The sequence below is a fragment of the Quercus suber genome, unplaced genomic scaffold, assembly GCF_002906115.3.
Source record: "Quercus suber isolate HL8 unplaced genomic scaffold, Cork oak 2.0 scaffold_101, whole genome shotgun sequence".
Taxonomy (NCBI): Eukaryota; Viridiplantae; Streptophyta; class Magnoliopsida; order Fagales; family Fagaceae; genus Quercus; species Quercus suber.
Genome location: NW_027069566.1, coordinates 114818 through 130061, shown reverse-complemented (window position 1 = coordinate 130061; position 15244 = coordinate 114818). Strand labels below are relative to the sequence as shown.

At 34.0% G+C, this 15244-nt stretch overlaps 2 protein-coding genes across 6 annotated transcripts in view; both read left to right on the top strand.

The window, feature by feature from the left end:
• LOC112030147 (uncharacterized) overlaps positions 1–331 on the top strand; it is a 9741-nt gene extending 9410 nt beyond the window's left edge. Inside the window, exon 3 of the mRNA XM_065774873.1 lies at positions 317–331. Coding sequence (XP_065630945.1) covers positions 317–331 — 15 coding nt within the window. The remainder of the gene's footprint in view (positions 1–316) is intronic.
• LOC112030165 (protein PHYLLO, chloroplastic) overlaps positions 321–15244 on the top strand; it is a 28486-nt gene continuing 13562 nt past the window's right edge. For 2 of the 5 annotated variants that reach the window (XM_065774883.1, XM_065774887.1), the window contains exons 1-9: positions 321–428; positions 582–698; positions 2177–2278; positions 3898–3957; positions 4131–4199; positions 7925–8029; positions 8099–8293; positions 8695–8793; positions 9644–10207. In XM_065774883.1, coding sequence (XP_065630955.1) covers positions 345–428; positions 582–698; positions 2177–2278; positions 3898–3957; positions 4131–4199; positions 7925–8029; positions 8099–8293; positions 8695–8793; positions 9644–10207 — 1395 coding nt within the window. In that variant the 5' untranslated portion in view covers positions 321–344. Of the gene's footprint in view, positions 429–581; positions 699–2176; positions 2279–3897; positions 3975–4130; positions 4200–7890; positions 8030–8098; positions 8294–8694; positions 8794–9643; positions 10208–15244 lie in introns of those variants that run through there. The other 3 variants (XM_065774884.1, XM_065774885.1, XM_065774886.1) reach the window with 3 other exon arrangements.

The window sequence follows — 15244 nt, the reverse complement described above, 5'->3', positions numbered from 1 at the left end:
GGGGGTGGGCGGTTGGTGTTTGTTGGAAATAAAAAGATAAAAAGGGAAAAGTAGAAATGGAATTGTATCGAAAGAGTCACGCTAATTTTGAACAATGAAGCATCAGTTTGTCAAAGGTGAAACAAATCCACACCAACAACCATGTTGTTGGTCTCAACCTCATTCAAAAAACTTGCTCAAATATGAAAGAGGACATCCTCTAACCCCCCCCCTCCCCCAAATGCATTCTCCTCCCCTTCTATGAAAGTACTCACTTTAAGATGAATTGTGACTACCTTCAAATAAATTAAAGCATTTTTGTTTAATTTCTCTGCAGATATCTTTCAACTGATTCAACGTTTATAATGATTTATGGTTTTATGGATATTAATTTCAACATTGCATCTTCCAAGATGAATGAGGCTGGTTCTTACCTTTTCATTCCCCAGGTAAACTTCTATTTGTTTGCCTTTTTTTTTTTCTTTTTTTTTTTTTTTGGGATAATGCCTCCCCATGTCATGCTTATTATGCATTCTCTAGGTTTAGAAGACAACATGTTAGTTCGAAGTTGTAAGCTGAAAATAACAATATGATTGTAACAGATTGAGTTAGATGAGTACGAGGGAGTTTCTTTTTTAGCAGCAACACTTGCTTGGAATAATTCTTCCCTCTGTTCATTTGAAGAAGCTGTTCGTTCTTATGAGTTCTCTCTCAAACAGGTATTCTAGGATGTCATATCCCATTGTGCTTTTGTTTCTATAAGTCCATGATTTTCATATTTGATTGATTTATTATATTTTTATTGGTCAAGGGATTTTATTCTGAGTGCAATATTTACCTTCTCAAGTTATTTTATTGCTAATATTCACATTAGCAAATTTTGATGATCTCTGTATACCGTGATTATTTTTTAACTGCTATTTTGGAATTTATTGGGCTTGCTTGATTTCTCACACAATATTCTCTGTGAACTGTGGATTGTACCATTCTTGTGCATGTGAATGTTAAAACCTAATTTTAAGCTACAAGAAGATTTAAATATTTCCTTCTTAAGGTGGGGTGGGCCAGGGGACTAAGACTTTGTTTGTTTTGAAGTAAAATATTTTACTAATTTTCTTTTCATTTTACCATGTTTGGTTACATTTTTGAAAATGCAAAGAAATCATTTTCAAGTGTTTGTTTCATAGCAAAAGGAAAAAAATTTCCTAATCTCACCACCAATCAAATCCAAGCAACCACCACTGGATCCAGCGAAAACCAACCCACTGCCACTCCACCACCTACCCAAACCACTGCCAGATCAGCACACACGAAACCACGAACCCAGCCACCACTGCGACCCACCCACAAAACCAACACCCACCGCAACCCAACTACCCACCACAACCCACACACGAACCCAGCCACAACTGTGAACCCACCCACGAACCAGCCACCCACTGCAACCCACCAACGACCCAGCCACCCACTGCAACCCACAACGACCCAGCCACCTGCCACAACCCAAAAACCATCCAAAAAAAGAATAAAACTTATGAAGGTTGAACCGAGATTCGGTGGGTGAAGCAAACTATGGCAGAGGTGGAGCTGGCGCTGACAAATGGATTGGTGGCTGGTGATGAGTGGTTCGGTGGTGGCTTGGTGGTCTGGTTTGTGGGAAGAGCAAAGAGTGTCTGGTTTGTGGGAAGAGCAAAGAGTGAGAGGGGGAGAGAGGGAGAGTAGTGTGAGAGAAAGAAAGCATATAATGTTTTTTTAGCCTGGGGACTCAAATCTAGTGATTCTCTTCCTTTTTTCCTTAGCTCTCTTCTCTTTATAATTAGTGCTTTTTTATGTTTTTGCTTTTCCATCTTTTTTTGTACTTTTGATATGCTGGTGCTATTTTGCATTTAGCAGTTTTTCAAATACACATCTTTCTTACCTATAAAAAAAAAGGCGTAAAATGTTTTACGTTTGATTTAAGCGTAAGAAATTTTACTTTTGAGAGTCTGAGTCTTACAGTTTGACCAGAAAATATTTTACAGTTGTCCATATTTTTCACCCATACAAACATGGTAAAATGTGTAAAATAATTTCCGGAAAATATTTTATTTTGAGACAAATGGGGCATAAGTTACGGACTTCTATTACAAGAAGTGGTCTTCAAACGTATTTCTATCTACATGTGTATAACATCTTTATTATAATCTTTTCTCTTCAGGCCAGTTGTCATTCTTGGTTGACTACAGATAAATGTCACTCTGAAAGCATAAGGTCTAATCTTGGAAAGCTCAAAGTTGTGGAGGATAAAACTGTTACAATGGTATGGATTTTAAGTTTTTAGATAAATTCTTATTTTTATTATTATTATTATTATTATTATAATATTAATAATTATAATAATAATTATAATAATATTATAATATTATTGTTTTACGTTTTTTAGATAAAACTGTTACAATAATTATTTTTATTATTATTATTATTTGAAAAAGATTTGGATAGTTTAGAATGGAAAAAAAAAAATCTACATTTTTAATAATATTTTTTCTTACCTATCAAAAAAAAAAAAAAAAAAAAAAAGAAGAAAAGATTTGGATAGTTTAGAATGACTTTTAATAATTATTATTATTATTTTTTTGAAAAGGATGTGGATGGTTAAGAAAAATGTGATTCCACTTCTGGAAAGTGGACATTTATTTTAGGATGTCCCAAAAATGAAAAATAGGACATTTTTAGGAAGGAGGGAGTATCTTCTTATTTAGTTTTACAGTTGACTCTTCTTCTTCTTCTTCTTCTTCTTCTCTTTTTTTTTTTTTGTGAGTCTATAATTTATTTAAATTTAGTTATTTATATATTAATTATGTGAAGTATATGTTGTATTGTATCCTTCTGAATTGATTTGTATCATCATGTCTAGGTCCGTTTGTTTTGGGTGTAAATGGTTTCAGGAAATCATTTTTCGTAAAATAGGCTGTTTGGATAGTTTTGAAAATAAAATTTTCCGGAAATCATTTTCATTTGACCGTAAAAAAGGAGCTTTGACCATTGAAATGCATTTTCATTCCTATTTTCACTTCAAATGATTTCCGGAAAAATAGAGAGAGAGAGAGAGAGAGAGAGAGCGAGAGGAAGAAGAGGAGCCCAGATCACGCCTTCGACGTTGCCGGCGAACCCCGAGCTCCAGTCCGACGATCACACGCACCAGATCGCACCGGTCTCGTTGATCACAGCACCACGCTGCTCGATCTCGCCTTCGATCTCGCCTCCGCTGCGCGATCTCGCCTTCGACCCACGATCTTCGACCCAGAGCCTTCGACCTATGAGCCTTCGACTTTGCCGGCGACCCAGAGCCTTTGACTTTGCCGGAAACCCACGAACCGATCTCTCTCTCTCTGATTTTGATTTCTGTGTGATTTTGATTTTTGTTGTTGTTGTGGTGGTGTGGTGGTGGTGTTGTTTTGGTGGTTGTGGCTTTTGATTGCCGGAGTTGTTGCCGTGGGTTGAATTGGAGTTTCGGTGGTGTGTGGTGTTGGGATTTGGCTGTGATTTTGAAATTTTCTGTAATAAAATTTGTTTGGATGTTGAGAAAATAGCTGAGAAAATGTGAAAAATTTGTAGGAAAATAGCATTTTCAGAATAGAACCAAACACATGAAAATATTTTCTACAACAATTTTCATAATGCAACCAAACACTTAAAAATATTTTCCTTTTCTGGAAAATAACATTTCTAGAAAATATTTTACGAGAACCAAACACAACCTCTGTATCATATTATATGCATATCTAGTATCATTGTGTCCTTCAAGAATTGAGTTACTCAAGCACCCAATGGGTCTTGAATTCATGACCTCACCCTCCATTTAGCTTTTATAAGGGGAGACATCTAGTTGAGTTGATTTGTTTAATTGTTCTATCGTTGATCAAGATGATTGTGTAGGTATACATGAACCTTCTTTCAAAAGATGGCAGAGAAGTCATGGATGGCATTATGGAACTGGTATCCTCTTTTTCCTGGTAATTTTCATCCTTTATATTTATCTCTCAATTTTCAATAGTCATTTTGGCTCATAATTAGTGCACCATTGTGAACATTGTTATTTTTCTATAAGTATCGTTGATTAGAGCTATTTGTAAGCTGTTTGTTTCTAAGTTCCTGCTGTAATATTGCAGAAAGAGGGTCCATCTTCCTATCAATTCTGTATCAGGCTTTCTCCAACCATTACTATTGCCAGGAACATGGTATGGTGCTTTTATGTTATAGAAAACATATCTTTTTAAATATTTTGTTCATCCACTCACAGTGGAAAGTGGATACACAAGTGGGCTTGGTCAAATGCCACATACTTGGAGTCAGAAGTAAAGTAATAAAGCATGGGTTGCTTTTGCATTGTGCATATGCAGCATAAATTAAGTACAATATCTTTTGTTTTAGGAAACTAAAAGATTTAAAATATCTCATTTCATCATTAGTCTTCAGACTTGTGCTGTCTAATGTATATTATGTTTGTCACTGGAAATACAAGACATGAGCCATCACAAAAGATTGATTGAAACTTAGATGGGACATGTGAGGTTCTGGGGGTGTGTTTGGCAGTAATTTAAAATCATCATTATCATTGCTATTATGATACTGATGATGGTGGTATGTCCATTATGAAGTTAGATTTTCACACATTTGTGAACGTTTGAAATACAAAGTCTTATACGCATGAGTTGGGACCTGTTCAATATTGAACTGATGCTGATATTGGAATGGTTTCAGTTACCAAAAAACAAGAAGAAGAATAAAGGAAGCAAAGGAGAGACATTAGATTCAAGCCTTACCCAAGATTCCTTATAGATGAGAAATGGAATGTGATTATTTTTTGATAAGTAAGAGAATATTTTTTTAGAAAGAAGGATCAGTAAAAAAGGGAGTGAGATTATTACCACATTGTATTTAATTCATCAAGCTAATGTTATTATATGATTCTTTCCCTTCATTCAAATAATTTGGAGGATGGTAGTTGTTAGAATTGTGGTTAAATGATTCAATTCACCATTTCCTAATAGCATAAGTTTTTGGAACATTCGGTAATTTATTATAGTATCAAAGCAGGAGATTTTTAGTTTGATCCCTGTCTTTGCCCTATCTCCTATTTAAAATGTTAAAAATCCCATATGTTGGGACCCACTTACTAAGGGTTGTCTAGGCCCACACATGAGGAGGAGTGTTAGAATTATAGTTAATTCATTAACTCACTATTTCTTGACAATTTAAGCTTTTAGGAAAATCAGTAATTTATTAGTGGTAAAAATTGCAAATCACAAATAATTCAGATTGGTTTATTAAAATCAACTAGGCAAATAACCCGTTTGAAAATTCTCTAACAAAGATAGTCTTCTCTCAGGTCATATAACCCTTTAAGAGAACCTCATGTGGAGATGGAAGAGTCGTGGGAAGAGTAAAATATTGAGTTCTAGTCAGGTCATTTGATATGAGACTAAGGTTATGGGTTTAAGATTTACAGTGTCATACATGTGCACACACACATACAATAGTAAGAATCAGGTTCACTCTATTTCGTGTTGGCTATCCGCTACTTCCGATAAGCGTAGAGATTAGACAAAAAGTACATATTGATACTCATTTGAACCACCAAATGAGGTTCCTACTAATATTAATCTCCAAATGTGCGCGTGTATAAAAAATTTATTTATTGTTGAATGCAAATAAATAATAAAAAAATTAAATAAACCATTAAAATCTTTGCTTAGGTGGATGGCTGAACTTAGATGGAAGGTTAAATGAATACATTCATTTAAAGCTTTGTTTAGGTGGAAGGCTAAAGAATGACACATGACGTTAATTAGATGGTGATGAGATGGAAGGCTAAATGAAAGACTTCTTTAAGAATTTGCCATATGGTAGCACTTCATGCTTTTACACGAGGTTTCAGCTTATATATATATTGAATTGATTGATGATTTCTTTGTCAACTAAGCTAGCTGACCTTTAGTTTGGATTATTTATTTGGCTTAAATGGTTGGATTTCATGTTGAGTTGCTAAGCTGGGTTATGGCTGCATTGTATCCCTGGCTTATAAACTGTAAAAATAATATGAATTGAAATATTAACAAAAAGAGCCTATAGGCCCTCAACAAAATTTTATATCAGATTTGCATGATGTGGTCGAGACATTTTAGTGGGTTTTTAGGTTTTTTTTAAGAGGGAGATAGTATTACTATTAGGGTTAAGTTGGGCTGCCAAGAGTGACGCAAGACAACCAGAACAAAATTGAAACAACAATAAAATAAAGATATATGACCTAAGAGTCAGCACCTAGGCCTTGCTTGGAGTTAGCACCAAGTAGGGAAACCACTAGGAATCAGCAGCTAGGATAGACCTGGAGTCAGCACTAGACAAAAAGAGATCACACGGCCATTCTTTTCATTCATAAAAAATATCAACTATCTCTTCAAGGAGTACAATAGGTTGTTTATAAAGGATTGCTAAACCCTAGTTCTAATTGGCTAGGAAGCCTTAATTGCCTTATTACAAAAATAACCTTACTTTCCAAATTAAAATACTAATAGCCTAATAAACTACTAAGACCTAAAACATAAAAATACAATTGACTTGCAAACATAATATTAAATAATAATTTTCTTGCATCTCCCGAATCAAAGAGCCTTGTAGCTCAATTGGCACCTCCTGGTGTTTCCAATGGAGAAATCTAGGGTTCAAATTCCCCCACCCCCAAGAGTAGGGTCAAGAGTAGGGTCAAGCAAAATGCCTAGTTTCTTGAATAAACAACTCAACACTAGTGAAGCTTTGACAAAGTCAACACAAACATGGGGTGTCGATCCTGCTTGAACCATCTTTAATCTATCTAAGCTTGAATTGATTGGTTTCCCACTTTGTTGTCCCTGTTTGTGTTTGCAACTATCATGCATTAGAGAAGAAATTGTTTTCTTTTCTGGATAAGTAGGGTAAAAATTTGTTGGCTTTCAAGTAATGAAATCTTCACAAGTGAAGATGTGGATGTTTAGATAAAAGACTCGAATACACAATAGTGGTAAGAAATGAAACATTGATTGACACTGCCTGCTAGTGGTCATAATAGTAGTAAGTAGTGGAACATTGATTGAGATTGTTGAAGATTGTCAAAGCAAAGCAATAAGTTTTTGTAACTTATTTAATTTGTTCAAATCAAGAAAAGGAAAAAAAAAAAAAAACAATTTAGCATTGTGTATGAGATTAGTTTGTTGAAGTTCTAATTTGGGGGAGGACTGCCCAAAATGAAAGGATGGTATGTTAGGTGCTGAAACTGCTTATCAAGAATGGTATGTTAGTTGTGTTCAATTAACTGGTTAAGATCCTGTGGATAGTCAAGTTAAATCGACAAGTCACATGATCCTATTACTTGTTCAAAATCTATTTGGCTGATAAACTTTCATGCAATTTGTTTACTTTTATTTCTTCTTCTTTGACTCAATGCCAATTTGATTAGTTTTGAAATGCATTCATTTACATAACCAATCCCTTTGGGTGGGGAACCAATGACTTTTTTTTCCCCTGTTGGGATTTAATATTGCGTTCAGAATAACTAATTTTCTCTATTAAGAAGCTTGCTACTTCACCTTGTCAGTTTTATATTGCACTACACTTTTTTTTTTTTATTTTAATTTTTTTTTAATTTTTTTTTAATTTTTGAATTTTTTTTTTATGTTATATAATTAAGGTTGAGACACGGGGAGTCAAACCCCATGCCATTGGCATGTGAAGCAAGTGCTTGCTCTACCTCAATTCTATATTTCATTTTACACATTCGGTCTAGTTGCTTCTGTGTTTTGGCTGGCTGATGGTATCAAGCATTTTATACTTCTATTGTTAGTTATATTGAGGTTTTAACTTAATGATTTTAGAAGGAACAAATTTTTGTTGAAGATTGTTCAGGTTGTATGTCTCTTTGTACTATCAGTTGGATCATACAAGTGAAATGTGTTACTCAGCACGAGACTGTGCCAATATCAACACTGTTTGGGCATCACTTATAATTGAAGAATGCTCTCGACTTGGTTTAACGGTGAGATTAAGTGTTTTAAATCTGGTCTAACTCTATTGAGGTACACGTCTGATTTATTCTTTGTTGTAGTATTTTTGTGTAGCTCCAGGATCGAGATCATCTCCCCTTGCTGTTGCTGCTTCCACTCATCCCCTAATAACATGCATTGCATGTTTTGATGAGCGCTCACTTGCATTTCATGCTGTTGGTTATGCAAGAGGATCTCACAACCCAGCAGTAGTCATAACATCATCTGGCACTGCAGCTTCAAATCTTCTTCCTGCTGTGAGTTTCATTGAATATTTATGGGTAAATTACTATTATGGTTACCATCTTTTAGCTGTAAATGAAAATATAGCAAGTATGAAATACATTCAATTTACTGTCATCGTTTAGGTGGGCTCGATCTTGTCAATTCATGATTATGGTACAGAACTTCAACCATAACATCTTTTTTTTTCCCCTTCTAGTGACTTACTTTGACCATTGTCCGCTATCACAGTTCTTCTTATCATACTAGTATTTACTATAGTTTTCATTCCTCATTTTATTATTTAAAAAAAGAAGAAGAAGATATTCCTCATTTATGTTTTGTCCTGGAACTTGGATTTTGCACATAACATTGCTTATAACACACGTAGCTTAGTTTAGATTAATTATAATACAATATAAGAGACAATGTACAGGTTGTGGAGGCTAGTCAAGATTTTGTACCACTTCTGTTGCTCACTGCAGATCGCCCTCCTGAGTTGCAGGATGCTGGAGCAAACCAGTCAATTAATCAGGTATGGGACATTAAATTCAGTCCATTATAGTATTATCAAATTTTACCTTATTGCAACATAGTATATGCCTCATAAAACAAACTATTTTTCAATATTATATATATAATGAACAATTGTATTTCGTGATGTTTAACAACCTCTTTTTAGTATCTGATTTTGACAATGGGGAGTTGGTGAGTTTCTTTTCTCTGTCAAATGCTATCAATGCTTGCTTATACAAAAAATGGCGTAGGATTTGATGCTGTCTTGGTATAAAATGTATTACTCAAAAATGTGTTTTGCATATCTACACTAACATATAAATGATGAGCCTATTTGGTCTCCCTCTTGTTCTTTTGCATTTCAAGCTTAAAAACAGAAGAGATCTGCAAAGTAAATAAAGTTTTCTTCCATTTTGCGTTCCCAACTGTAGTTCATGAGAGTCATTCTGGTACTTGTATCATCAATTGATAATGGCTAAAACTGCATGTACCTGTATGCTTCAGTCTTGTGTGATGGGATATGTATCTATGGACCTATTTCTCTGTGATAATTCATAAGTATGTCATTACTTGAAAGATTACTTGAAAGATGATTGTAATTTGGCTGGTGATGCTAGATTTTGGGTTGGTTCACTATGATTATGTTAGCTCTTTGTTAATGTAACATAGTGTATAATTCTTATCCTTTTCTCGTTGTTTTATTTATTTTGTTAGTCTAACTTAATGAAGCAATTCGAAATTCTGATTTCTATTAGGGCATAGTTGCATGGGGGAGTGGATTAGTTATTGGAATGAGACAATGGATATTTAGTTTGCTCCAAAATTATTATTACCATACTCATGAATGAAAATTTTTGAATTTGGATTAGGTAAACCATTTTGGTTCTTTTGTGAGGTTTTTCTTCAGTCTTCCTGCAGCCACTGATCAGGTTCCCGCACGTGTGTTACTTACCACCATTGACTCTGCTGTACATTGGGCAACCTCTTCACCTCGTGGTCCTGTTCATATTAACTGCCCTTTCAGGGAGCCACTGGAAAATAGTCCAAGTATATGGATGCCAAGCTGTTTGAAGGGATTAGGCTTTTGGATGTCTAGTGCTGAACCATTTACTAAATATATTCAAGTACGGCATTCTCATGCATGTAATGATACTCATGGCCGAATGGCAGAGGTTTTAAATGTTGTTCGAAGGGCTAAGAATGGGCTTCTACTTATTGGTGCGATGCATACAGAGGATGACATATGGGCAGCTCTTCTCTTGTCCAAACACCTTTCATGGCCTACTATTCCTGACATCTTGTCAGGATTAAGATTGAGAAAGCTTTTGACTTTTTCTGAACTTGAACAGGAATTTATTTTTGTTGATCATCTTGATCATGCTCTGCTTTCAGATTCTGTCAGAGATTGGTTGCAGGCTGATGTGATTATTCAGGTATACCTCCACCCTTTTCTTTTCTGGCTAATATTTAGTGCATTTTGTGTTAGTTCTTAGCACCTTTGTAGAAATATGACAAATATTGATTGAAGCTGTTAAATTATTGATTATCCTAAAAACTTAAACTATTAGGATATGGTAAATTTAATCATTTAATTACACAATTCTAACACCCCCCTCACGTGTGGGCCGAAACTACCTTTTAAATAAGTGAGGCCCAACACGTGGGATTTTAAATGAGAGGTAGAGTGGAGGAGATAAAGATCGAATTCAAGATCTCACGCATTGATACCATGTTAAATTACTGATTGTCCCAAAAGTTTAAACTATTAGAATATGATAAATTTAATTCTTTAACTACACAATTCTACCAGAAGCTATCAAGAATGAAAACATGAATTGAAGGATGATGATGTATGCAGAAAAGTATTGATAAATTTATAATGTTGCTGTAAACCACAACTTGATAATTATACTTAGGGATCAAAGGTAATTACCACTAATACACATATTACTTATAGGTTTACCCTTGACCCTGGACAAACCCTAGTATTACTTTTAGGTCTACCCCTAACCCTGGACAAACCCTAATAATGCAATACGTAAAAAGAAGAACATGAAAAATAAAGATAGGAAACCTAGGAGTGAACGCCTAAGCTTGCTTGTAGTTAGTACCAATCAATAGAAAACTTGTAGGGGTTAATACCTAGGGTAGGCTAGAATTGGCACTAGACAATTAGGACAATTTTGATAAAAAAAATTATTCATCAAAATAATCCCCTGTTCATAGCAGTAAAATATTTTTATTATATAGCCTACTAAACCCTTATTCTAATTGACATAAGAAACTCCAGTTCTACCTGACTTGGGAAATCTCTTTTATTGAATTACAAAAATAACCTTAAATCTAATAAATTAAAATATTAAGAACCTAATCAACTGCTACTCAATCCGTCCCATATTGTGTGGCTTGTTGAGAAAATCTCACTTTTTAAGGGAACATCACTTAATGATTGTCTTTTACATAAAAGGTACATGTTTTGTTTTAGAATATATTTATATCTATGTTATAGTGGTGTCCATCTATTAGCTGTTACACAAATACCTAAACTTACCATTAAATTATGATACTCATTGTAATGCAATCACATGCCTTAATCACTGTGATTTGTGAACACATGCAACCATGGGGAAATAAAAAATAAAAAACCCTCAAAGAACTTGAAAACAATGAGAAAAAAAAAAAATGTAAGTAACAAAAAAAAAAAAAGTAGGAACATAGGAAACAAAATTATAAAGAGGAGCAAATGTTTCAATAAGTTTTTTAAAAAAATTGAATTTAAAAAAATTAAAAAATAAATAAATTTAATGATAGAACTTCGTCTACTGCAACATGTATATATGTTTTTCCGAAACAAATGGAGCCATGGAGATCTTTAATGATATCCCTCTGGACAGATACCCAAAAGAATTTAACCCAAATACCCAAGCTAAAGCATTTTTACTCAGATTCCTTAATCATAATCAAATTTAACCCAAACACCTAAATCAACATCAATCCAACCAAAATAACCAAATATAAATGATATTTAATCCATAAATTTAAAAAAAAAAAAAAAAAAAACCTTTACCAATGGGGTTACAAGAGTTTGATGGTGGTGGGAGAATGGACTTTAGTGGGCATATGACCTAGTGGACTTCGGTAATGCAATCACATGCCTTAATCACTGTGATTTGTGAACACATTGCAACCATGGGGAAATAAAAAACAAAAAACCCTCAAAGAACTTGAAAACAATGAGAAAAAAAAACATAAGTAAAAAAAAAAAAAAAAAGTAGGAACATGGGAAACAAAATTATAAAGAGGAGCAAATGTTTCAATAAGTTAAAAAAAAAAATTGAATTTAAAAAAAAAAAATTAAAAAAAAAAAAAATTTAATGATAGAACCTTGTTTACTGCAACTGTATATATGTTTTTCCGAAACAAATGGAACCATGGAGATCTTCAATGATATCCCTCTGGATAGATACCCAAAAGAAATTTAACCCAAATACCCCAAGCTAAAGCATTTTTACTTAGATTCCTTAATCAGAATCAAATTTAACCCAAACACCTAAATCAACATCAATCTGACCAAAATAACCAAATATAAATGATATTTAATCCATAAATTTAAAAAATGAAAAAAAAAAAAGACTTTACCAATGGGGTTACAAGAGTCCGATGGTGGTGGGAGAATGGACTTCAGTGGGCATATGACCTAGTGAACTCCCGCTCTCTCTCTATCCTAGTCTTTTTCTTTTGGGTATACCGAAACGGTTGTTCCTCTTATTAAAATAAGAAACAAATGCATCCCAAGAAAGAGAATCAACCCATCAATTACCAATAAGAATTGAAGAAGAACCCTAGCTGATTAAGTGGAATTAGCCGAGTTTGCACTTTGTTGCAGGGAAGGTTTTTTCTTCAGGTTGTTTGTGTTTAATGAATGGAAACTGTGGATATTTTAACGTGTGTGTTTTTAGATGTGTGGAATGAAATGGTTTAACGTTTGGCTTTGAGTTTTTCGTATGGTATAATTTTTCACTTTTTTTTAACTAACGTGGCAGAATTTTGAGTGGGCTTTTTTCCTATGTGGCAAAACGGCCTTAATTGTATGAATCAACTCTCTCAGATTCTGCTATTATATATAGTATATGGTATATGATATGATATATGATATATATTGATTTTTTTTTTCCTTTTAAGGACGAATCAAGCCCTAAAAATGATTTTCGAAGCATTTTCATGAAAAACACTTGATTCTTAAAATGTTTTCAACTAAATTCATTTTCCAACGAAACAAATGAAGCATTAGTGAAAGAAGGTTATTGACTGAGGCATGAGAAAATTGTTTTTTGACTTTTCAAAGATGGCTTCATTTTGGGACATCCCAAAATGGAACAGAGAACTAAAAATTTTGGATGGAGAGAGTAATACCTAAAATGGAATTTGACCAAAAACTACAACTGACTCTAAAATGAATAAGATTAACTTAAAATAAATCATTCACTGTGCCAAGAGCCTTGTAGATCAACTAGTTAGCACCTCTAGGTGTTTCCAATGGAGATATCCTGGATTCAAATCTCCTTTCCCCCAATTATCGAATTATCAGGGAAATTTTTTTCTCTTGTGCATCTTACATCCTCCTTCCTCTAGTGGAGAAAACTTGGGCCCTATTTTATCAAATGAATATAAAAAAAAGTTAGCTAGAAATCTTGTCCACGTCATCCTTTATTACCAAGATCTCATTACCAATGATGTCTTCTAAGTGGGAAGTAGTCATCTTATTTCGAACTGTAAAAAATAATGCATTAAGGCGTTTACTAATTTCATCACAATCCTTACTAATCTTGATAACTCACTCCTGAACAGCTTTCTTTAATTTTTCTAAGTTTTGATGAAAGGAGAAAACTTGACCTCTAGTTTATCAAATGAATACAAAAAAGCCAGTTAGAAAACTCGACTGCATCATCCTTTATTAACAAGATCTCATTACCAATGTTGTCTTCTACATGGTAAGCAGTAATCTCATTGTGAACTGTCAGCAATAAGACGTTCAATAAATTAAGACAGCTTGGTCTTCAAAGACTTTCTTTACTTTTTCTAAGTCTTGATGAAAGGTAAATTGTTAAGGAATGAGCTAAGGACGAGAAATTGTATGAGCATTCCTCTTGTTTTCAGATCATGCAATTGTCCATTTGTTCCTTTGCCTCATGTTGTCTCATCGAACCCCAGCAATTACCATGATAAGATTGTGGTAGATAATTCTTTTGAATTCAAATCCTATTATAAATTGTTACACTCAACAACTCAACCGTCTTTTTCTTGGAATAGTGTGGAACACTAAAATGCTACAAAGGTTTGCTTCTTCCTTTGGACAAGGAATTCTTATTGAATTTGTCAAAATGGTAATAGGAAGTTTTAAGATTTACTAAAAACTATTTAACTACACAGGCAAGGTCAAATAGTGAATAGTAAGATGTTCCTCAATATGCATATGAATTCACACTCTCAGTTGGTATTAGAAAAATAAAAAAAAGTAATTATTATGTGACACGTATGATTGATAGTAGAAACTACAATTAGAAATATGTTCCTATTAATGTTTGTATAAGATTGTATATGTTATTTCATAAAGCGTGTTTAGGGTAGACAAATTAATCATCCTAGCACACAAAATATTATATATATATATATGTGTGTGTGTGTGTGTGTGTGTTGGTATTGTTAAGAATATAAAGTGAGAGAGAGAAAGACCAAATAGTCTGTATATTGATGTATATTTCGTTTAAATAACACTGTACAATAGAGAGCCTTATGTAGGCTAAGTATATGTAAAGTACAAGTAATATGAGTATACTACAAATACAGTATATTGGGCTAAGCTCAATGGGCTAGGCTAGACTAAGCTATATACTAACATCCCCCCTCAAACTCGAGGTGGCAAGGAGAAGCTAACTGGAGTTTGGATATAAGATCTCAAAGACAACAAAGTGGGTGAGTTTTGATGAAGATATCAATAGGTTGGTCGGCAGAGGAGATGGAGAACAACTAGAGATTGCCTTTCTTGAGATGTTGGCCAGTGATGTGGCAGTCGATCTCAATGTGCTTGGTGTGTTCATGAAAGACACTGTTATGAGCAATGTAGATAGCACTACGATTATCACAATAAAGACGAGTGGCAATGGGCTGTGGAGCATCCATGTCAACCAAGAGCATGGGTGCGTTTCAGGACTTGGGTGCAGGTGCGGGACTCGGCAATTTTTGAAAAAGGTGGGTGTGGGTGCGGGTGCGGCGAGACTCAGCGATTAAAAAATTATTAAAAATATTTTTATTTAATAATAATAATAATAAAGAAGGGGGGAGATGTGTCTCAAGTGGTTCAGACGTTTAGTGGCTTAATGTAAATTTTTTTTTTTTTTTTGAAACAAAACAAAACTTATATATAAAAAAAAAAGAAACAGGACAGAACGGCAAAAAAAAGGAAAAAGCCG